This window comes from Manis pentadactyla, chromosome 6 (assembly GCF_030020395.1).
Source record: "Manis pentadactyla isolate mManPen7 chromosome 6, mManPen7.hap1, whole genome shotgun sequence".
NCBI classification, from domain to species: domain Eukaryota; kingdom Metazoa; phylum Chordata; class Mammalia; order Pholidota; family Manidae; genus Manis; species Manis pentadactyla.
The window spans coordinates 136,226,203-136,250,095 of NC_080024.1; the positions used below are offsets into that span (position 1 = coordinate 136,226,203).

The 23,893-nt window shown below is 41.8% G+C and overlaps 1 protein-coding gene across 1 annotated transcript in view; it reads right to left on the minus strand.

The window, feature by feature from the left end:
* Nucleotides 1–23,893, minus strand: part of CFAP53 (cilia and flagella associated protein 53) — a 57,787-nt gene that overhangs the window by 16,989 nt on the left and 16,905 nt on the right. Inside the window, exons 4-5 of the mRNA XM_036918613.2 lie at nucleotides 23,195–23,498; nucleotides 19,406–19,624 (exon numbers count right to left, since the gene is read on the minus strand). Of these exons, the coding sequence (XP_036774508.2) occupies nucleotides 19,406–19,624; nucleotides 23,195–23,498 (523 nt within the window). The remainder of the gene's footprint in view (nucleotides 1–19,405; nucleotides 19,625–23,194; nucleotides 23,499–23,893) is intronic.

The following is a 23,893-nucleotide window of genomic DNA, read 5'->3' on the forward strand; positions in this document are numbered from 1 at the left end:
AAGATTTCAAAGTAACAGTCATAAATATGCTCACTCATTGTGGAAAAGTATTGACAATCTCAGATATGACTTCAACAAAGAGAAAAGTTGAAAAAGAGACACTCAGAGGTGAAGAATACAGTAACTGAAATGAAATATACAATGGAGGGAATGAACAATAGATTGGAGACAATGAGATGGAAATTAGAGAACAGGAAAACAGTGAAGCTGAGGAACAGAGAGAAAAAAGAATTTCTAGGAATGAAAGAATGATAATAGAGCTGTGTGACCAATCCAAATGAAACAATATTCACATGATGGGGGTACCAGAAGAAGAAACAAAGGGATAGAAAGTCTCTTTTAAGAAATAATGGTTGAAAATTTCCCCAATTTGGGGAAGGAAATAGACAGCCAGGTCATGGAAGTACAGAGAACCCCTACCAAAAGGAACCCCAGGAAGATGACACTGTGGGTAAAATTGTAACATTTCCAGAATATCTCGCCTGGCTTCAGTGCATTTGCATATCCTCAGGGGTGAAGAGAAGTTCATCTCCATATCAATGGATAATTACCTGGGCAACTGAGGGCATATCTGAGCCTGAGAGGTTAAGGGGAGGGGGCTGGCCGGCTTGTGGGCTTTTTCAGGAGCAGAGGAGAGAGATGGCTCTGGACTGCAGTTTGTGAGCAATAAACGGGTTTTAAACATTATTTCTCCCTTTGACTGATTTTGGTTTTTAGAGGTATTTTGCCCTGGGATTTCCTCTCCCCGGACTTACAAACACCAAAATGACAAAGACTAAGGGTAAGGGAGGGTACTGAAAGCAGCCAGAGAGAGACAAAACATTACTTATAAGGGAAACCCTCAGGCTATCAGCAGACTTCTCAGCAGAAACTTTACAAGCCAGAGGGAGTGGCATGAAGTATTTAATGTATTGAAAAAGAAGGACCTTCAACCAAGAATCCTCTGCCCAGCAGGATTATCATTTCAATTTGAAGAAAGGATTAAAAGTTTCCCAGATAAACGAAGGCTGATGGAATTTTTAACCACTAAACTGGCATTACAGGTATGTAAAAAGGACTTCTGTAGATAGAAATGTTCTTAAGCCTAAATAGTTTTCAACAGTGAAAATAAACCCACAGTAAATGTAGACCAATTACTTACCAAGTATGAAATTAAAACAAAAGTAGTAAAACCAACTATATACAAAATCAGATAAGGCAACTATATACAAAATGCAGATTATGACATCTAATACATAAATTATGAAGGAGGAAGAAGAATAAATAGGAAGTAATTTTAGATTGTGTTTGAAACAGAGCAATCATCAACTTAATATAGACTGTTAAATAGTCAGGAAGCTATCTATGAACCTTATGGTGACCACAAAGCTAAAGCCTATAGTACATACACAAAAAATTGAAAGAGAGAAATCCAATCACAACACTTAAAAAAACATCAAATAACAAAAGAAGAGCATAAGAGAGGAAGAAAGAAACAGAGAGGAACTACAAAACAACCAGGAAACAATACAATGGCAATAATTACCTGAGAAGGGAAAAGATAGCAGCATGAGAAGTGTGGTGGAAATCTCCCAAAACCACATATGTTTTGAAAATACAGCAAATACAACTATTTCTAAAAGAGTGACCAGAAGTAAGAGTACACCAGCCAGTCTACATCTGAGAGAAGTGAACATCTCACGGAAAAGGGTAAAGTGAAAAGCCACGACCCAGTGGGACTCGAGCACTCCCCCCACCTCAGCTCACTGGCAGGAGGAAGAGAATCAGAGTGGGGAGGGAGCAGAAGCATAGGACTGCTAAATACCCAGCCCTAAAAATCTACCCCGGGAGCACAGACCCACATTGCATGGTGCTCTGGAGATTTGAGGGGCTGAAAACCAAAGTCAGAGACTAAGACTGTGAACAGGTTCCCACAACCGGCTGCCCTGGGACAAAAAAACAGCAGGCATTTAAAAAGACTTCTCAACAGTCACAAGGCTGCTAAAAGAGCAAGAGTTTAGGAGAAGGAACTGTTGGATTCTCCCAGAGGAGGACGCCGCCCCAAATCACTCACGAAAGGCGTCTCTTGATGCAACAAGCAAGAGGAATTTATTCAGGAACCAGCTAGCTGGGGTCCAAGTTAGCCTGACGCAGCAGGTCTCAACAAGGACCCCGAGCACTCAAAACCAAGGGTTTATATGGCATTTTCAAAACACTTAACTCTTAGTAATTTTCCACAGCTGCACATTATCTTTGCAAGACATACATCCTGGGGTTAAGCGAGAGCAAGATAAGACCACTCTTCAATTGTTAGGGAGGTTCTGCACGATAAGCTTGGTATGTAGGATTAACTGACCAAGGTTAGCTGACCGAAGGCCACAGCTGCCCCCATCCCGGTGTTCATGATTAACTTGTTTTCCAAGGCCTTACTCAGTTCCAGTTTTTTTTTTTCTCTTTTAAGTCACAACTTCAGAAAACTGCTTCTAGGCCCTTAAGATGGCTACTCTTATGCTAACTTATTCTCATTCTTACATTCCCCACTTCTCTTTTTGGGGCATTCCAATCATGGAATGTTTGTTTTTTCTCGATGTGTGAGCGAGTGATACTGTTGTCTTAGCATTAGTACTTGAACAGCACTTACTCTCTCTCTAACAAAAGATATTAGCCGGTTCAAAACACAGGGACCAAAAGTAAGAAGCAGAACAAGAATGAGCAAGGGTCCGGCTAAAGTGGATATCAGAGCTGTGAGCCATGGGGACTTAGTGAACCAGGACTCAAATAGACCCTGGCCAGCCTCTCGCTCTCTCTTTCTCTGGTCTAGCCTTTCCCTAAGCTTTGACATTGAATCTCTTACTATTCCGGAGTGGTCTGCATAAAAGCAGCATTCTTCTCTTAAAGCTGCACACAGTCCTCCTTCTTTTAGGAACAGCAGATCTAGCCCCCATCTATTCTGCAAGACGACTTCAGAAAGGGAAGTCAGAGATTCTTCAAGTTTGGTAATGGATTGTTCTATGGTTCTTAAATCGTCATCAATAGCTGCCCTCAGTCCTTCATAGTGTTGGTTCCCTTGGATGATGGCAGCTGTCCCTGTTCCTACTCCTGCTGCAACTCTTATTCCTAATAACATGGCTAGAGTCAACGAGACTAATTCTCTTTTATACCTATGTCTAGGGTCGAACTCGGTTACAAATGAGAGATCATCATGATACATTAGTCTAGGCACTAGTTGGACCATAATACAGAAATCATGGGAGGAATCAAAAGCAGAGGTGGAAACACATGGGGTTAGTCCAGTGTTACAAGCCCACCATCCCTGACGGGGAGGGACTAGATATCTGTTTTCACCTGAGGAAACTATGGGTATGGTTTCATTACACAAACTCTTATGGGTTGAGGGAACTGTTCCTAAACATTTACCTTTCCCAGTTACTTCAGTTAGGGTTAACTTCTTGTGGCTTCCCCAACTACAGACTTCATGGCTAGTTGTATTATTGAAACTTCCTGACAGTCCCAACCCTTCATAATAAGGAGGTCCAGAAGAAAAACATAACTAACAGGAGTCGGCAACTTTAGGGTTGGAGACATTAAGAACTAAGAACGCCCCCTCGACGAGGTTGAGGAGGCGCTGTCCGGTACCAATAAAAGGAACCACCTGGTTAGGAGGGGATACAGAGGGCTGGGAGTGAGTAGTCGTAATGATGGGATACTGCTTTGGAGTAGGGGTTGGAAGACGCAGCTGATCTCGTAGGACAGTATTAGGTCCTATCGGAGCGGCTGGGAGGGCCTGGACGCTGAGTCGCACTCGTAGAAGGATTCCACTCGGGGGTGTCTGGTGGAGATACAGTCCTCAAGTCAACTCTCCTGTTCCCCATCGGGGGTCTTTCTTTCCCTGTTCTGTAAATTTGAGTCTAAGTAAGTTACAATTGGGGCTGTACTTCACTCGAGTGCATGGTCTAACAAAGGAAAGGTGGATAAGCTGCGGGCTCACATCCCATTTTTTTTCTCCGTCATTGGAAGTGACACAGCTCTATTGTGCACAGTAGAGGGACTCAATTCCTCTACACTTCTGTCTTTCTGCTCCCGTCCGAAACCCTGGGCATGCATAAAATCCATTCCTACTTACAGAGACTCGGCATTGCTTTTTCTGCCAGTCTCCTCCTTCTATCCCATCTATGTCAGCTACTTTATCTAAATTAAAATATAAGTCCGGGAACTAAGTGCCCAAAGGGGCAATATGGGTGGTGTGATTATACTTTTCTTGGGTCTGCCTATTTCTTACTTTCTAGGTAAGCAGATAAGGGACATGAGGATTAAGGCTCTGGGGGGTTGGAAACAGCAGGAGCATTAGAATTACTAACAACATAGTTTTTTTTACACAAGCGAAGCTTAAGAGGATTATCAGTCCGAGTTACTCGCCAGTCCGAGTCCGACGGGGGTGCCTTCTTTAGATGTGAAGCGTGTATCCAGGAAGAGACGCCGTCTACTTTCACAGCTGTGGGAGTAGTCAGGAGGACGATGAAAGGTCCCTTCTACCGTGGCTCGAGGTTTCCTGTCCGGTGTCTTCTCACGTAGACGGGGTCTCCCACCTGGAACTGGTGAGGCACTGAGAGGTCTTCTGGCTGATAGGCTTCCTTGATGGAGGCCCACACCTCTTTCTGCACAGCCTCTAAGGCTCGTAACTTTTCAAGCAAAAACTTATTAGTTGCACACTCAGTGAATGTATGAAGATGTGCTGACTGAAGCGGGGCCGGGGCCCTAAACATTATTTCAAAAGGCGTTAGTTTAAAGCAGCCGGGAGTGTTCTTGACTCTAAACAGGGCAAAGGGAAGGAGGACTAACTAATTACATAAGCCAGTCTCTATGGACAATTTAGTCAAGGTCTCTTTTAGAGTTCTGTTTATTTTTTCTACCTGTCTTGAGCTCTGGGGCCTGTATGCACAATGCAATTTCTAATCCGTCCCTAGGATCTTGGCTAATCTCTGACTTACCTGGGCAACAAAGGCAGGGCCGTTGTCGGAGCCGATTACTTTTGGGATCTTAAATCTGGGAAATATCTTTTCAAGGATCTTTTTAGACACTGTCTGGGCTGTCTCAGTTTTTGTGGGGAACGCCTCTGTCCATCCTGAAAATGTGTCTAGGAAAACTAGAAGGTACTTATATCTATACTTAGCAGGCTTAATTTCAGTGAAGTCAACTTCTCAATAAGCTCCTGGGCGATCTCTTCGAAGTCTTTTTCTAGATATTGCTTGATTTTTGCTCACGTTTACTAATTGACAGGGTACACAATTTTTTACAACCTCGTCAGCCAATTTTTTAAATCTAATAACATGATAAGGGGAGTCTCGAACTAAGGTTTTTAGATTTTTTGCTCTCAGATGTGTCAATTGATGTAATTGCCTTAAGTATTCTTCTGCCTCTCTCTGGGGCAGGACAACTTTCCCTTCTTCAGACTTGTATATCTCTTGGGGCAAGAAATTTTTGAACTCTAATTTGTTTATACAAACGAGATCTTCAGGTGTATACTGGAAGCTCTTAATGTGGGTGGCTTCCGGACACACTTGGAGGGGCAAAATGTTCATTCCCTGAGCCGCTTGCTTTGCGGCTTGGTCTGCCCTCCGGTTTCCTCGAGCTATTGGAGAGTCATCTTTCTGATGTCCAGGGCAATGTATTATTGCTACTTTTTTAGGCCTATGGATGGCTTCTAGCAAATCTAAAATCTCTTGTTTGTTTTTAACATCTTTCTCGGCAGAAGTTAACAGCCCTCTCTGCTATAAATAGCCCCGTGTATATGAGCAGTGGCAAAGGCGTATCTGCTGTCAGTGTAGACGTTAAGTCTCTTACTTTCTGCCATCTTTAGGGCCTGAGTCAGGGCGATGAGTTCTGCTCGCTGTGCAGAGGTGCCCGTTGGGAGTCTACTGGCCCATATAATCCGGTTATCATCTACTACTGCAGCTCTAGTCATTCTCTTACTATCTATGATGTAACTGCTCTCGTCCGTATACTAAGTCAGGAGTCCCGGTCTTTCTAAGGGCTGATCTTGCAAGTCTTGGCGGGTGCCTGTCTCTTCAGCCAGGATTTTCTGGCAGGTATGAAGCACTTCCTTCCCCAAATCGGGAAGCAGAGTGGCCGGGTTTAGAATGGCAGGGGGGGCAAACTCTACACGATCACGATTCAGGAGTAAGGTTTGGTAGTGAGTCATTCTGGCATTCGACATCTATCTCTCGGGTGGCTGCCAAATTACACTCTCCAATGCATGCGGAGCAACTACAGTAAGTTTCTGTCCCAGTGTCAGTTTGTCAGAATCTTTAACTAGGAGGGCCACGGCCACCACTACTCTCAAACAGGCAGGCTATCCGCTACTTACTGGGTCTAATTTTTTTGACAAATAGGCGACAGGTCTCTTCTAAGGTCTCCATTGCTGGGTCAACACTCTCCGAGCCACTCTACTCCGTTCATCTACAAAAAGGACGAACGGCTTAGTCATGGCTGGCAAGGCCAGAGCGGGTGCCGACAGGAGGGCTTTCTTGATCTCATCAAAGGCCTGTTGCTGTTCAGGTCTCTAAACAAACGGGGCTGCCCCTTTGGTTAGGGGGTACAGGGGGGCGGCTAAGGTGGCATATCCGGGTATCTATAATCTACAGAACCCTGCTGTTCCCAGAAATTCGCGGACTTGGCGCGGAGTAGTAGGGACCGGGATCTGCGTCACAGTCTGCTTCCGGGCTTCAGTAAGCCACTTTTTCTCTTCTCTCAGGGAATACCCTAAATAAGTCACTTGTTGTTGGCAGATCTGTGCTTTTTTGGCAGATGCTCTATACCCCAGCTTAGCAAGTTCAGTCAAAAGGGCTTCAGTGGCTTCTTGGCAGACTTCTTGTGTAGGGGCGGCTATCAGCAAGTCATCAACATATTGTAACAAGGTTACCTGTGGGTTGGAGGCTCGGTAAAAGGCCAAGTCCTGGTGTAAAGCCTCGTCGAAGAGGGTAGGTGAATTCTTGAATCTTTGTGGCAAGCGAGTCTAGGTCAATTGTCTAGTAGTTCTTGTGGAGGGGTCTTTCTACTCAAAAGCAAACAGCGGTTGGCTACTCTGGTGCAGGCGCAAACAAAAGAAGGCGTCTTTTAAATCTAAGACTGTATACCAAGTGTTTTCTGGGGCTAGAGAGCTTAGCAGGTTATAAGGATTCGGCACAGTGGGATGAATGTCCTGTGTTTTCTTATTAACTTCTCTTAAATCTTGCACTGGTTGATAATCTCTTGTTCCCGCTTTCTTTACAGGCAGCAAGGGAGTGTTCTATGGGGATTTACATTTTACTAATATTCCCTGCTCTATGAGCCTCTGGATATGGGGCTTAATTCTATCTCTGGCTTCTTTACTCATTGGATATTGTCTCACAGTTACTGGTGAGGCTGAGGCTTTCAATTCTATGACCACCAGGGGCTGATTTACAGCAAGCTCTATACTTGCCGTCTCCGCCCAGGCCCCTGAAAACTGGTTGAGCTACCTTTGATTAACTCGGGAGGGTTCTGGTTCTTTAAAAAGGCGGTACTCGTCTTCTAATCTTATGGACAGAATACTTAGGCTCAAAGGTTTCTTCTCTCTATCAGTCACTCGGGTATCTTCAGCCTGAAAGGATATTTGGGCCTCGACTTTGGTCAAGATGTCTCTTCTTAACAAGGGTGTAGGGCATTCTGGTATAACAAGGAATGAGTGGTTTACTTGTCCCACTCCTAAGTCCACTGTTCTTTGGGTAGTCCATGCATATTGTCTCTGACCCGTGGCCCCGAACACCCAAGACTTCTTGCTAGAAAGGGGGCCTCTAGCTTGGGTCAGTACTGAATGTTGAGCACCGGTATCTACCAGAAACTCAACGGGTTGCCCCTCTACTTTCAGAGTTACCCTAGGCTCGGGGAGGGGCTCCGAGCCCCGTCTTCTCTAATCCTCATCTTCTAGCAGAGACAACACCTTCTTTGGAGGTCCCCGCGGTGGTTTCTTAGGGCATTCTTTCACTCAATGCCCCTTCTCCTTGCAGTACGCACACTGATCTTTATCTAAAGGAGGTCTGTTGCCCAGGAACCCTGCCTTACTAGTTTTACTACTAGAGGGCGGGCGTCTTTTACTTTTTACTACTGCGGCCAAGATTTTTGTTAAATTTCTCTCATACTTCCTATCCCTCTTTTCTTCTTTACTTTCCCTTTCCTTTTCCTTCCTTAACTCCTTTTCTTCCTCAGTCTCTCTCTTATGATAAACTTTCTCTGCTTCTTTCACTAAATTTCTCAGCGACAAATCTTGTAAGCCTTCTAATCTCTGAAGTTTTTTTCTAATGTTGGGTGCCGACTGTCCGATAAAAGCAAGGGCCACTGAAGCACTATGCCCCTCAGAAGTGGGATCAAAGGGAGTATACCACCTGAAGGCTTCTATCAGGCGCTCTAAGAATACTGCAGGTGCTTCAGTGGCTCCCTGGCTGACTTCTCTTACTTTGGCTAAATTGGTGGGGCGTCTTGCAGCCCCACGGAGACCTGCCACTAGAGCCTGACGATAGATGGTTAGTTGCTCCCTACTTTCTGGAGAATTAAAGTCCCAGTTGGGTCTAGTCAACGGGAACCCCCTCTCTATGTCATGAGGGAGTTGCGAAGGTCGCCCGTCGGTTCCAGGCACATTCCTTCGTGCCTCCAGGAGAATCTTCTCTCTCTCTTCCATGGTGAAGAGCACCTGCAAAAGCTGCTGACAGTCATCCCAGGTGGGCTGGTGGTAAAACATCAGGGACTCTACCAGACTAGTTAGTTTCTGCGGTTCCTCTGAAAAGGGCGGGTGGTTAGCTTTCTAATTATACAAATCAGCAGAGGAGAAGGGCTAATATTGCAGAGGTTGGAAAGGCGGGTCCCCTTCTTCCCCAAGGATGGGAACTCTATAAGACCGGAGAGGAAAAATACCCGGTGGGTCTAAGGTGGCCCCTCGGCGGCGCCGAGTTCTCTGGGCAGGTCCTGGAGCTGGCCCCACTGCCTCAGCATCAGGGACTGAGGGTGCCAGGGCTGGCGGTGCTGGGAGTGCCAGGGCTGGGGGCGCCGGGGGTGCTGTAGGGGCGGGAGGGTAAGGAGGGGGAGGGGGATCATCAACTATAAGCAAATCTTGAGTATCGGGGTAAACTTTGGTAGTTTCTTTTTCTTTTTTCTGAGGTTGAGTCTGGGCAGTTAAAACTCGAGGACCCATTTTCTTTTGTACTCAGGGATTTACTCAGGGTGGGAGGTTCTCTACCAACTCTTGCCAGACTACAATGTAGGGTTGCTGATCCGGGCGGGTGTCCTTGAGACAAATCTTGGAAGACAACAGCTTTTACTGCTAATAAAGTGGGGAGATCAAAAGTCCCCTCCGAGGGCCACCCAACATTGAAGGTGGGCCATTCGGAGGTACAGAAAGTCTGCCAAGGTCCCTTTTTCACTTCTACTGACAAGTTATGTGCCCTCGCTCTGACTTCCGTCCAATGATCTAACGTCAGGCTAAGGGGGGTCGTCACTGCCTGTCCCATTGTCAGTATAACAATAATTAGACACGTAAAAGACACAAAAAACAAAGACACACACAAATTAGACACACAGCGGCCGCGTTTAGTTCTCCTCAGAGTCTCAAACAGAAACCAAAAGGAATCAGAGGGTTGATACTCTCGGCGCCCAAAAATCAATTCTATCTCATCAGGTTCACTTTGCCGGAAAAACAGATGGGAGGCTACCAGGCGTTCCTGGACCCCCAACCTCCCCGAGGCATCCCCCAGGGTTGCAGCCTGCGGTGCTCCTAGTACGTCTACCGACCGCAGTCTCGACCCCTTTACGGGATCGAGACAGCTGCCAGACCACGGGTACCCTTTCAGAATTCTGACCGGTCTCACTGAAAAACAGAAAACAGAACACAGACAACCCAAGGCGCTACTAATCTTACCTCTTCCTCCAAGAGCGACTTCGGGAGTGAAGCGGGGTGAGCGCAGATCCCGGACGAGCCCCCAAATGTTGGATTCTCCCAGAGGAGGACGCCGCCCCAAATCACTCACGAAAAGTGTCTCTTGATGCAACAAGCAAGAGGAATTTATTCAGGAACCAGCTAGCTGGGGTCCAAGTTAGCCCGACGCAGCGGGTCTCAACAAGGACCCCGAGCACTCAAAACCAAGAGTTTATATGGCATTTTCAAAACACTTAACTCTTAGTAATTTTCCACAGCTGCACATTATCTTTGCAAGACATACATCCTGGGGTTAAGCGAGAGCAAGATAAGACCACTCTTCAATTGTTAAAGAAGTTCTGCACGATAAGCTTAGTATGTAAGATTAACTGACCAAGGTTAGCTGACCGAAGGCCACAGCTGCCCCCATCCCGGTGTTCATGATTAACTTGTTTTCCAAGGCCTTACTCAGTTCCAGTTTTTTTTTTCTCTTTTAAGTCACAACTTCAGAAAACTGCTTCTAGGCCCTTAAGATGGCTACTCTTATGCTAATTTATTCTCATTCTTACAGAACATGTTGACAAAATTGTCCTGGCACACTCAGCCCAGCAGGTTGGGACCTTTCAGGAGCTTCAGGCACCCTATTTGCCTGGTTGGCAATGCAGCTCCAGGGTCCCTCACCACAATAAGCAGCCTGCCGCTCCTTCCCCCCTACCATGCCTTCCTCCCCGCCGGTACCTGTGCACAAACCCACTGTCCCTGCCATAGCTGCAGACCAGCCAGAGAGCAGCCCCACCTACAGCAACTACACAACTTAATGCAAAGGCTTCTCCCTTCAAGCAGCTAACCGGCCCAGGCAGCAGAGACAGGCATGGCAACCAGGAAGCATGAAAGGGCTTTGTCCTCCCTGCAAATACCTGCATTGCTAGATGGATGGCCACCATCTCCTAGGACAGCAGGAGGGCAGCCCTGCCCATGGCAGTTTAGAGGATTAACGCAGAGGCCACTCCCTGCAGCATGGCTAACCAGCTCAGACAGTGGAGACAGGCACTGCAACTGGGAAGCACAAAAGGGCTTTGTCCGCAAGGCAGAACCCGCACCGCTTGCCTGCGACCCGTGCCATCAACCTAGGCCATCGTTAGGGCCACCCCACCCACAGAAGTTTAGGAGATTAACCCAGAGGCCATTCCCTGTGTGGTTAACTGGCACAGACAGCAGAGACAGGCACTGTGACCGGGAAGCGGGAAGGAACTTTCTCCTCCTGAGACACAGACCATGGGCTTAGACAGAGTACGGTGAGGGCCTCTGGGAAAAACAAAGCAAGATAATCCATTGTGGGATTTGCTTTGGCCTGCTGGAGGGCTCAGCTTATTTTTCTGAATTTACCCAGTGTTGCTTTTCTTCCTCCAGCCCTAGTCAACTGATTTGCCACCTGAGCAATTTAACAAGCAAGCCCAAAACAAACATGAAGGATTCCATCTTGAAAATAAGATTGCATTTTAAAGCCCAATTTGTTAAAAACTAACTTTCTTCACGTACTCTTTAACACACAAACAATAACTCAGCCCACCTTGGGAGCAAAGCAGGCAGTCTTGAGTGATATGCTCCCAGACTAGGAAGGTGCTATCCTGGGAGGAAAATAGAGCAGTAAATTTCTTGTAAATAATCAGGAAGACTAATAGGAAACTTAATGTCTCTTCAAAGATAAACATTTTGGGACCACTTACGAGGTCTGCATTCCTAGTGCGTTGTCTCTCAACCATCTATAAAACCCCTAGACAATGTACCACCTGGAGGCTCTCTTGTCCCTTCCTGGCATAAGCCAGGGGCTCTGTCCTCTTGCTTTATCCCTAAATAAAAGCCTGTCACTTGCTCTCCTATCTTGAGTCTTTACAAAGTTGATTCTTTGATTCTATGAACAAGAACCCCAGCATCACTCCCAGCTGATGCCCACACAACTTTCCTGTGACCACTCCCATTGCTCCAGGACTATGAAACGGCAGAAGAACCTGTTCAATCCAAAATCCCTCAAACATGAGAAAGAGAGCATGGTGAAAGTGAAATCACCAATTTTCCTGAAAAGGAATTCAAAATAAAAGTCATAAGCATGCTCATGGAGCTACAGAAAAATATTCAAGAGCTAAGGGAGAGATAACTGAAAAGAAACAAACAATGGAGAAATTTAAAACCAAACTAGGTAAGGTAGAAGAGAGAGTGAATAGAATTGAAATGAGAAAACAGGAATACAGAGAAGCTGAGAAAGAGAAAAAAGGATCTCTAGGAATGAAAGAATATTAAGAGAACTGTGTGACCAATCCAAACAGAACAATATTCTCATTATAGGGGTAACAGAAGAAGAAGAAGAGAGAAAAAGGGATGTAAAATGTCTTTGAAGAAATAATTGCTGAAAACTTCCCCAATCTGGGAAAGGAAGTAGTCTCTCAGGCCATGGAAGTCCACAGATCTCCCAACACAAGGGACCCAAAGAGGACAACACTAAGACATACAATAATTTAAATGGCAAAGATCAAGGACAATGACAGAGCATTAAAGGCAGCCAGAGAAAAAAAAGATCCCCTATGAAGGAAAACCTATCAAGCTATCATCAGATTTCTCAGCAGAAACCTTCCAGGCCAGAAGGCAGTGGCATGATATAGTCAATGCAATGAAACAGAAGGGTCTTGAAGCAAGAATAATCTACCCAGCAAGATAATCATTTAAATTTGAGGGAGGGATTAAACAATTCCCAGATAAGCAAAAGTTGAGGGAATTTACCTCCCACAAACTATCTCTACAGTGTATTTTAAAGGGACTACTCTAGATGGAAGTATGCCTGAGGCTAAATAGCTGTCATCAGAGAAAATAAAACAACAGCAAAGAAAGTAGACCAACTAAATACTAACCAAATGCAAAATTAAATCAGCTACCCACCAGGTCAGTCAAGGGATACACAAAGAGTACAGAATATGACACCTAACATATAAAGAGTGGAGGGGGAAGAAACAGAAGGGAGAGAAAAAAGAATCTTCAGACTGTTTATAATAGCATAATAAGTGAGTTAAGGTAGACTGTTAGTAAAGAAGCTTCCTTTGAACCTTTAGTGACCACGAATAGAAAGGCTGCAATGGCAATAAGTACATACCTATCAATAATCACCCTAAATGTAAATGGACTGCATGCGTCAATCAAAAGACACAGAGTTACAGAATGGATAAAAAAGCAAGACCCATCTGCCACCTATATGCTCCCTAAAAGACACTCACTTCAAACCCAAAGACATACATGGACTAAAAGTAAAGGGATGGAAAAATATATTTCATGCAAACAATAGGGAGAAAAAACCGGAGTTGAAGTACTTGTATTGGAGAAAATAGACCTCAAAACAAAGAAAGTAACAAGAGACAAACAAGGACATTACATAATGATAAAGGGGTCATTCCAACAAGAGGACATAACCATTATAAATATCTATGCACACAACACAAGAGCACCTACATATGTAAAACAAATACTAACAGAAATAAAGAGGGAAATAGAATGCAACGCATTCATTTTAGGAGACTTCAATACACTGCTCACTCTAAACGAGAGATCAACCAGACAAAAAATAAGTAAGGAGACAGAGGCACTGAACAACATATTAGAAAAGATGGTCCTAACAGACATCTATAGAACACTTCACCCAAAAGCAGCAGGATACACATTCTTCTCAAGTGCACATGGAACATTTTCCAGAATAGACACATACTAGGCCACAAAAAGAGCCTCAGCAAATTCAAAAAGATTGAAACTGTACCAACCAACTTCTCAGATCATAAAGGTATGAAACCAGAAATAAATTGTACAAAGAAAACAAAAAGGCTCACAAACACATGGAGGCTTAACAACATACTCCTAAATAATCAATGGATCAATGACCAAAATTAAAACAAAGATCAAACAATATATGGAGACAAATTAAAACAACACCTCAATGCCCCGACTTCTGTGGGTGCAGTGAAGGCACTTCTAAGAGGAAAGTATATACCAATCCAGGCTTTTTGAGAGAAGGAAGAAAAATCCCAAATGAACAGTATAACTTCACAATTATAGAAACTGGAGAAAGAAGAACAAATGAGGCCCAAAGTCAGTAGAAGGAGGGACATAATAAAGATCAGAGAAGAAATAAATAAAACTAAGTAGAATAAAACAATAGAAAAAATTAATGAAACCAAGAGCTGGTTTTGTGAGAAAATAAACAAAATAGATAAACTGCTAGCCAGACTTATCAAGAAAAAAAGAGAATTTACACATATAAACAGAATCAGAAATGTGAAAGGAAAAATCACTACGGATACCACTGAAATACAAAGAATTATTACAGAATACTATGAAAAATTATATGCTAACAAACTGAATAACCTAGAAGAAATGGACAACTTTTTAGAAAAATACAACCTTCCAAGACTGACCCTGGAAGAAACAGGAAATCTGAACAGACCAATTACCAGGAATGAAATTGAATAGGTAATCAAAAATCTACAGGAACAAAACTCCCAGAACAGACAGCTTCACTGCTGAATTTTATCAGACATTTAGTGAAGACATAATACCCATTCTCCTTAAAGATTTCCAAAAAAATACAAGTGGTGGGAATACTCCCAAACTCCTTCTATGAAGCCAGCATCACTCTAATACCAAAATCAGGTGAAGACACCACAAAAAAAGAAAATTACAGACCAATATCCCTCATGAAAATAGATGCAAAAATACTTAACAAAATATTAGCAAACCAAATTCAAAAATACATCAAAAAGATCATCCATCATGATCAAGTAGGATTTATTCCAGGGATGCAAGGATGGTACAACATTTGAAAATACATCAACATCATCCAACACATCAACAAAAAGAAGAACAAAAACCACATGATCATCTCCATAAATGCTGAAAAAGCACTTGACAAAATTCAACATCCATTCATGATAAAAACTCTCAACAAAATGGGTATAGAGGGAATGTACCTCAACCTAATAAAGGCTGTATATGACAAACCCACAGCCAACATCATACTTAACAGTGAGAAGCCGAAAGCTTTTCCTCTAAGATCAGGAACAAGACAGGGATGCCCACTCTCCCCACTGCTATTCAACATAGTACTGGAGGTCCTAGCCACAGCAATCAGACAAAACAAAGATATACAAGGCATCCAGATTGGTAAAGAAGTCAAACTGTCACTATTTACAGATGACATGATATTATACATAAAAAACCCTAAAGACTCCACTCCAAAACTACTAGAACTAATATCTGAATTCAGCAAAGTTTCAGGATACAAAATTAATACACAGAAATCTGTTGCTTTCCTATAGATTAACAATGAACTAGCAGACAGAGAAATCAGGAAAACAATTCCATTCACAATTGCATCAAAAGGAATAAAATACCTAGGAATAAACCTAACCAAGGAAGTGAAAGACCTATACCCTGAAAACTACAAGAAATTAAAGAGCACACTAATAAATGGAAATTCATCCCATGCTCTTGGGTAGGAAATTCATCCCATGCTCTTGGGTAGGAAGAATTGTAAAAATGGCCATCCTGCCTAAAGCAATTTACAGATTCAATGCAATCCATATCAAAATACCTAAAGCATTCTTCAATGAACTGGAACAAATAGTTCTAAAGTTCATATGGAACCATAGAACCTGAATAGCCAAAGCAATCCTGAAAAGGGAGAATAAAGCAGGGGAGATTATGCTCCCCAACTTCAAGCTCTACTACAAAGCCACAGTAATCAACACAATTTGGTACTGGTACAAGAACAGACTCCTAGACCAATGGAACAGAATAGAGAACCCAGATATAAACTCACACATATATGGCCAATTAATATATGATAAAGGAGCCATGGACATACAATGGAGAAATGACAGCCTCTTCACCAGCAGGTGTTGGCAAAACTAAAGAGAATAAACCTGGATTATTGTCTAACTCCATACACAAAAGTAAACTCAAAATGTATCAAAGACCTGAATGTAAGTCATGAAACTATAAAATTCTTATAAGAAAACATAGGCAAAAATCTCTTGAACATAAACATGAGCAACTTTTTCATGAATATATCTCCTCAGGCACGGGAAACAAAACCAAAAATGAACACGAGTGACTATATCAAACTAAAAAGCTTCTGTATGGCAAAAGACACCATAAGTAGAACAAAAAGGCATCCTACCATATGGGGGAATATATTCATAAATGACATATCTGATAAGTGGTTGACATCCAAAATATATAAAGAGCTCACATGCCTCAACAACCAAAAAGGAAATAATCCAATTAAAAAATGGGCAGAGGATCTGAACAGACACTTCTCCAAAGAAGAAAGTCAGATGGCCAGAAGGCACATGAAAAGATACTACACATCACTACCTATCAGGGAAATGCAAATTAAAACCACAATGAGATGTCACCTCACACCAGTTAGGATGGCCAACATCCAAAAGACAGACAACAACAAATGTTGGCGAGGATGTGGAGAAAGGGGAACCCTCCTACACTGCTGGTGGGAATGTAAATTAGTTCAACCATTGTGGAAAGTAGAATGGATGTTCCTCAAAAAACTCAAAATAAAAATACCGTTTGACCCAGCAATTCCACTCCTAGGAATTTACCCTAAGAATGCAGGATCCCAGATTCAAAAAGGCATATGCACCCCTATGTTTATAGCAGCACTATTTACAGCAGCCAAGATATGGAAGCAACCTAAGTGTCAATTAGTAAATGAATGGATAAAGAAGATGTAGTACATATACACAATGGAATATTATTCAGCCATAAGAAGAAAACAAATCCTAACATTTGCAACAACATGGATGGAGCTAGAGGGTATTATGCTCAATGAAATAAGTCAGGTGGAGAAAGACAAATACCAAATGATTCACTCATTTATGGAGTATAACCACAAAACAAAAACTGAAGGAACAGAATGGCAGCAGACTCACAGGATCCAAGAAAGGACTAACAGTTACTAAAGGAAAATGGACTGGGGAGGGTGGGTGGGAAGGGAGGGATAAGAGATTAAGGGTTATTATGATTAGCACATGTAATTTAGGAGGGGCAAGTGGAAGGAAGTATAGCACAGAGAAGACAAGTAGTGACTCTATAGCATCTTACTATGCTGATGGACAGTGACTGTAATGGGGTATGTGGCGGGGACTTGATAACAGGGGGAATGTAGTAACCACAATGTTGCTCATGTGAAACCTGAGCATAAGATTGTATATCAGCAATACCTTAATAAAAAATGGTATTAACTACTTATCAATAATTACCTTAAATGTAACTGATGTGAATGCATCAATCAAGAGATATAGAGTGGCAGAATGGATAAAAAAACAACACTCATCTATATGCTGCCTATACGAGACTCATTTCAGACCCAAATACATACACAGACTAAAAGTGAAAGCATGGAAAAAGATATTTCATGCAAACAATAAGGAGAAATAAGCAGGAGTAGCAGTACTTATATCAGACAAAATAGATTTCAAAACAAAGAAGAGACAAAGAAGGCCATTTCATATTGAAAAAGGGATCAGTCCAACAAGGGGATATAACCATTATAAATATCTATGCACCCAACATAGGAGCATGTAAATATGTAAAATCCTAGCAGAATTAAAGAGAAAAATAGGCTGGAACTCATTCATATATTAGAAGACTTTAACACATCACTTACATCAATAAATCTGCCAGACAGAGAATAAATAAGGAATAAATACTGTCAAAATGGCCATGCTGCCCAGAGCAATTTAGAGAGTCAATGTAATCTCTATCAAAATACCAATGGCATTTTTCAATGAACTACAGAAAATAATCCTAAAATTCATATGGAACTACAAAAGACCCCAAATAGCCAAAGCAATCCTGAGAAAGAACAATAAAGCTGGGGGTATCATGCTCCCTGACCTCAAGGTATATTACAAAAGTACAGTACTCAAAACAGTATGGTACTGGCACAAGAACAGGTCTATAGATCAATGAAACAGAGTAGAGAGCCTGGATGTAAACCCATGTATATATGGTCAATTTATATACAATAAAGAAGCCCTGAATATACAATGGGTAAAAGAGTCTCTTCAATAACTGGTGTTGGGAATCTGGACAGCTGCATGCAAGAGAATGAAACTGGATTACTAACTCCATACACAAAAGTAAACTCAAAATGGATCAAAGACCTAAATGCAAGATATGAAACCATAAAACTCTTAGAAGACATAGACAAAAATCTCTTGAACATAACAAGCATGAGTAATTTTCTCCTGGATGTATCTCAGGCAAGGGAAACAAAATCAAAAAGCAACAAGTGGGACTACATCAAATCAAAAAGCTTCTGTACAGCAATCAGCAGCACAAAAAGGCAACCTATAGTATGGGAGAATATATTCATAAACAATTCATCCAAAAAGGAGTTAACATCCAAAATATATAAAGGCCTCATCCACTTCAACACCAAAGAAACAAATAACATGATTACAAAATAGGTGGAGGACCTGAACAGATATTTCTCCAAAAAAGGAATGAATACAGATGGCCAATAGGCATATGGAAAGATGCTCCACATTGCTAACAATCAGGGAAATGCAAATAAAAACCATAATGAAATATCACCTCACACCAGTTAAAATGACTACTATCCAAAGACAAGAAATAACAAGTGTTGGCAAGAATGTAGAGAAAAGGGAATCTTCCTTCACTGTTGATGGGAATGTCAATTGGTGCAGCCACTATGGAAAGCTGTATGGAGCTTACTCAAAAAACTAAAAATAGAAATACCATAAGACCCAGTAATTCCACTTTTAGGACTTTATCCAAAGAAAACAAAATCCCTGACTCAAAAAGATATACACATACCTATGTTTATCATCACATTATTTACAATAGCCAAGACATGGAAACAACCAAAGTGTCCACCAATAGATGAATTGATAAATACACAGTGGAATATTATTCAGCCATAAAAAAGAAACCCTGACATTTGTAACAACATTGATGGACCTAGTGCCTTATGCTATGTGAAATAGGCCAGGCAGAGAAAGAGAAGTATCATATGATTTACTTATTTGTAGAATATAAAACCAAAATGAAGAAAACAGCAGTAGATTCATAGACACTGAGAAGTGGTTGGTAGTTACCATGGAGGAGAGGTTAGGTTGGGTGGGTGGGGAAGGTGAGGGGAATAAAAGGCACAAAAATTCTCAATTATAATGTAAGTTGGCCATTGGAATTGTAGTACAGTATGGAGAATATAGCCAATGATTCTGTAACATCTTGCTATGTTCACAGATAGTAGCTGCACTAGTGGGGTTGAGGATTTAATAATATGGGTAATTGTTGAACCACTCTGTTGTATACTTGAAACCAATATAAGATTGTACATCAATGATACTTCAATAAAAAAAAACTGAGAGCTCAACAAAGGTTCTCATTCAGCACATAGTAAGCAATGAATAACCATCTTACTCTTTTTTTCTTCTTTTTATCAGCCTCTTCCTGTAAGTCTTGAAGGGCCCTTTGTACAAGCTTCATGTTTAAGTCCTGCTCTTCTCTGTATTCCTGCTGAATATGCTCTATCTTCTCTTGGAGGGCTTTTTGCAAAGTGGTCCTAATATCCTGTTTTGTTTTCTGTTTCTTTAGCTTATCCTGTTCATTCTCAAGTTTCACCTGTGCTTTCTCATTTTCCTATGGAAAAACAATTGTAAAGAAAAAACACCAGTATAGGTAGACAAAACAAGTTAATGCATTTCATTTAAGAGATGAGAATAAAGGATTTCTTGGGAATACACAGACCTGAATTGAGAGGAACTATAAGAAATAAACTTGCCTTTTCATTCCTGAGTCAGCAATAAGGCTTTGTGAAATTGCTGTTTGTGTGTGTGTGTGTGTGTGTGTGTGTATCTATAAAATAAGTAGTTGTGGAGTTCAAAATGCAGAAAAGTATAAAGAGAAATCACCTTTACTCCTAGTACCCATCACCCCCTACTACTGAGAACATTTCAGTGTATTGGCCTCCTAGACTTCACTCTTCATGCACAGCTGCACATCTAGATTTGGATACATTGTTAAGCAGCAACTAAGTCCCAAAGCAGAAATGTGCACATCAGCTACATATACAAAATAACGTTTTGAGCATTTTTTCCTTTAAAAGCATTCTTGATTCCTCTCATTTTCTTGTCTTCCTGACCCTCCTGGCTGAGTTTAATCGTGTGGCCAACTAAGCAGTTTTTCCTGGGGCACCAATGCTGTTGGGCATTGTGGGTTTGGTAGAAAATCTGGGTATGGTATAAACTGGGGCATTAGTTCTCCTGCTAGAGGCAGCTGAACTCTCCTGGAGAGATAAGTACTTGCCCATCTGGAACAGGAGATGACATAGCCAATAGTGAGCACAGAATAAATCCCCATTGACTTGATTTAAACGAGACTCACATCAGCCATGATTATTACCATGATTACTGATTTGTGAGAGGGTAGTTATGTGTTAGATTTTTCCATTAATGTCATGAGCAGTAAATCCTGAATTGTGAGGGTCAAATGAGATAGTGTAAGTTGAAAATGCTCTGCAGTATCTAAGGAAAAGCAATGGGTATCAAACATGAAAGTTAGTGAAAGATCAGGTCATACTTTAAAAGGAAGGTTGACTACACCAGAAGGTAGACATCAGCCAAATCCAGACTGTGAGATAAGTAGAGATGGTACAGGGGAGAACTGTACAAAATTAAGAGACCTAAAAGTAGCTTACCATGTCTTGGTTTCACCAAGACAGTTCTGATTTTATACCTATTATGCTAATGTAATGAATTTATTGTATACCTTTCAATCTCAAATGTGCCCTGGTTTGATAATAAACAGTCATATTTAAGAGACTCATAATCATGTTTGGATTCTGATTTAACTATCAAATAATTTAGACAGTGATGGAAAATTAGATGCTGATTTTTTATGATAAAAAGGAATTACCATTAATTTTTTTAGGTTAGATAGTGGCATTTGAAAGAAAATGTCAATTATGTTGTTGAGACGAATACTTGAGATATATTTAAGGGGCAAATGACATTTTTGGGATTTGTTTTAAAACATAAAAATGAAGTGAAGTGGGGGAGGATGGAGGAAATAAATATGGCAAAATGTAACAGCTGCTGAAACCGGGGGATGGGTACACAGGTTCACTGTACTCTCCAGTTCTGTGCATTTGAAAGTGTTCATAATAAAACATTTAAAAGGGTGGAATTTACATAACATTCTCAAAATTACAAAACAGTAGTGATAAAGAATATACCAGTGGCCACCAGGGGCTAGGGTTGAGGGAGAATATAACTATACATTATAGCTGGAAGGAGTTTCTTTGGGTGATGGAATAGTTCTATATCCTGATTTTGGCACTGGTTACAGAAATCTATACATGTGATAAAGTTTCATAGATCATACCCTCCTTCCCCAAAAGAGTGCATATAAAAACTGGTGAAATCCAAAGGAGGTGTTAATTTAGTTACATAAGGAATAAGTTTAGATGAAAGTATAACACCAATGTCAATTTCCTGGTTTTTATAGTATATATAATATTGGTTATATAAGGGCACCAGGAACTCTCTACTATTTTTGCAACTTCTTGTGAGTCTAAAATCATTATTTTTTAATTTCCAAAATATTTTTTTAAAGGAAGGTAGAAACAGAGATGGCTAGGTGTGGTATGATAAAATACATATTCGGTTTTTATCTTCAGCTCCTGGTTCAGAGCTTTGAAAACTCTTGGAATCCAAGGTAAAAGGACTACCTTTTGTATCCTAATGAGACGACTGGTGGCTGGCTGCTCTAGGTAGCTTCAGGATGGGGTTGGTAACCAAAAAGACCAAACCATGTGATTAAAGGGTTGGAACTTTCAGCTCTATCCCTGGAAAGGGGCCAGAGATTGAGTTCAATCAGTAATGCCCAAGATTTAATCAATCGTGCCTACATAACGAAACTGCCATAAAAACCCTAAGGGTTTGGAGAACTTGAGGGATGGTAAACACATTGAGGTGCCGGGAACATGATGTACCCAGAGAGGGCATGGAAGCTCTGGGTGCCACCCGACACCTTGCCCTATGCATCTCTTCCATTTGGCTGTTCTGAACCACATCTTTTACAACAAATTAGTAAGTAAAGCACTTTCCTGAGTTCTACAAGTTGTTTTAGTGAATTATCGAACCTGAGGGGGGTCATGTGAACCTCTGACTTGGCATCCAAGTTGGACAGAATGTAGGTAACCTGGGGACCCACTGTTACTGACTGGCATCTGAAGTCTGGGCAGTTCTGTGAAACGGAGGCTTTAAACTCATGGAGAATGAGGCTATCTCTGGGTAATTAGTGTCAGATTGGAACTGAATTGTTGTTCATCAAGTTGGGTGTCCACAGAGAATCAGAGAATTGTTCGATGTGAGAAAAAAGCACACACACTTGGTGTCAGCTGTGTTTAAGTAAAAATGGCTCATTAGGTATCTTACATCAGAGGATGGGTATATATAAGGCAGTGCAGAGGCCACCATTTTTATTTTCTTAGAAGAGCCAAAATATTTAGATATCTTCTACTAAACTTCCCACAAGAAAACAGTCATAAATCCAGGGGTTTCTAGGGTTCTGAAATAGCTTACATTTAACATTTCTTATGGCTCCAAGTTTCAGTACTTGGGATTTCCTGGGAAAACAATACCTTTTTCCTAAATTTAGTGGGAGTAAAGTAACAGATGCTGAAATCTTTATATACATATAAAATTGCTCCTGTTTTGAGTACCTTCACACATTTCAAGCAACAGCTATAATTTCTACATAATAGGAACAGTGATCTTGTTGGAACAGAATTACTGATGTTGGTGGCTTGGGGCAGAGGAAGGGGGGGCCACTATAGCTGTTGTCTAGCACTCTACATAGGGTGTAGAAACTGTCAATTCTCCATATCAAAGATTGGGGGATGTTGCCGAACTGTCACTAGCCCTCCATGCCACTGGCAATGGTTATCCTATTCCATCTTCACAACAAAGACAAGTGTCTTTTGTCTCATTTTTCAGATGAAGAAACTGAATCACAGTAGTGAAATAATTTGCCCTATACAATGGGACAGCACTGTTAGCTGGGCCTTGAAATCCAAGGCTCTGACCATGCTCTGTTGACGTGTGAAGCAGCCAGACCATTAGGCAAACTTCCCAGGAACCAGCCTGTAAAGTGTGCACCACACCCATGGAGTTGGTCATCCTGTGACAAGCATTGTAAAAAGCCTACCACAAAGCGCGCCTCCTCTTCCTTCAGCTGCTGTGCGGCCTGCCTTTGTGCCCAGATGCTGGTGATCTGGGCATTCAGCCCCAGCCGTGTGTTCTCCACCAGCTCTTTCTGTCTCTTTGCTTGTTCGGCTTCTCGCTTTTCCTTGGCTAGTCGGTCTTCCTCCCAGAGCTTTGAGAACATCTGCTCTTCCACCAGTTTTTGCCTTTTCAGCTCCTCATTAAATGCTATCTGTGCTTTCCGCTCCTCGCACACTTTCTTCTGATGGATACAGAACAATTCAGCACGGAGCTCCTCACAGCATTCCCTAAAAGGAGAATTTTTAAAAGGCAAGACCCAGCCTTTCATAAGACACTGCTCTATTTGGGCACATATCTGCATAGTCAGACACTGAAGTGAGAAAAATAAAAGGTTTGGATGTAGGCTGTCTGAGCCAAAGGAAATGTGAGGGAGCAGCAGGGAGGCTAGCACCAAGATGTCACAGAAAAGATAAGGCACTGAAGTCAGTCCGAGCAGGCTTTGAATCTTGATTTTGACACTTCTGGGTGACCATGGATTCAAAAACTCAGGCTATCTGAGCCTGTTTCTTTATCTATAAAATAACCATTTTTCAGGATTCTGGTTAAGATTAGAGATAATGGATATAAATATCTGACAGATAGTAGGAGCTCAATAAATGGTTACAAGGAAATAGACAAGAGA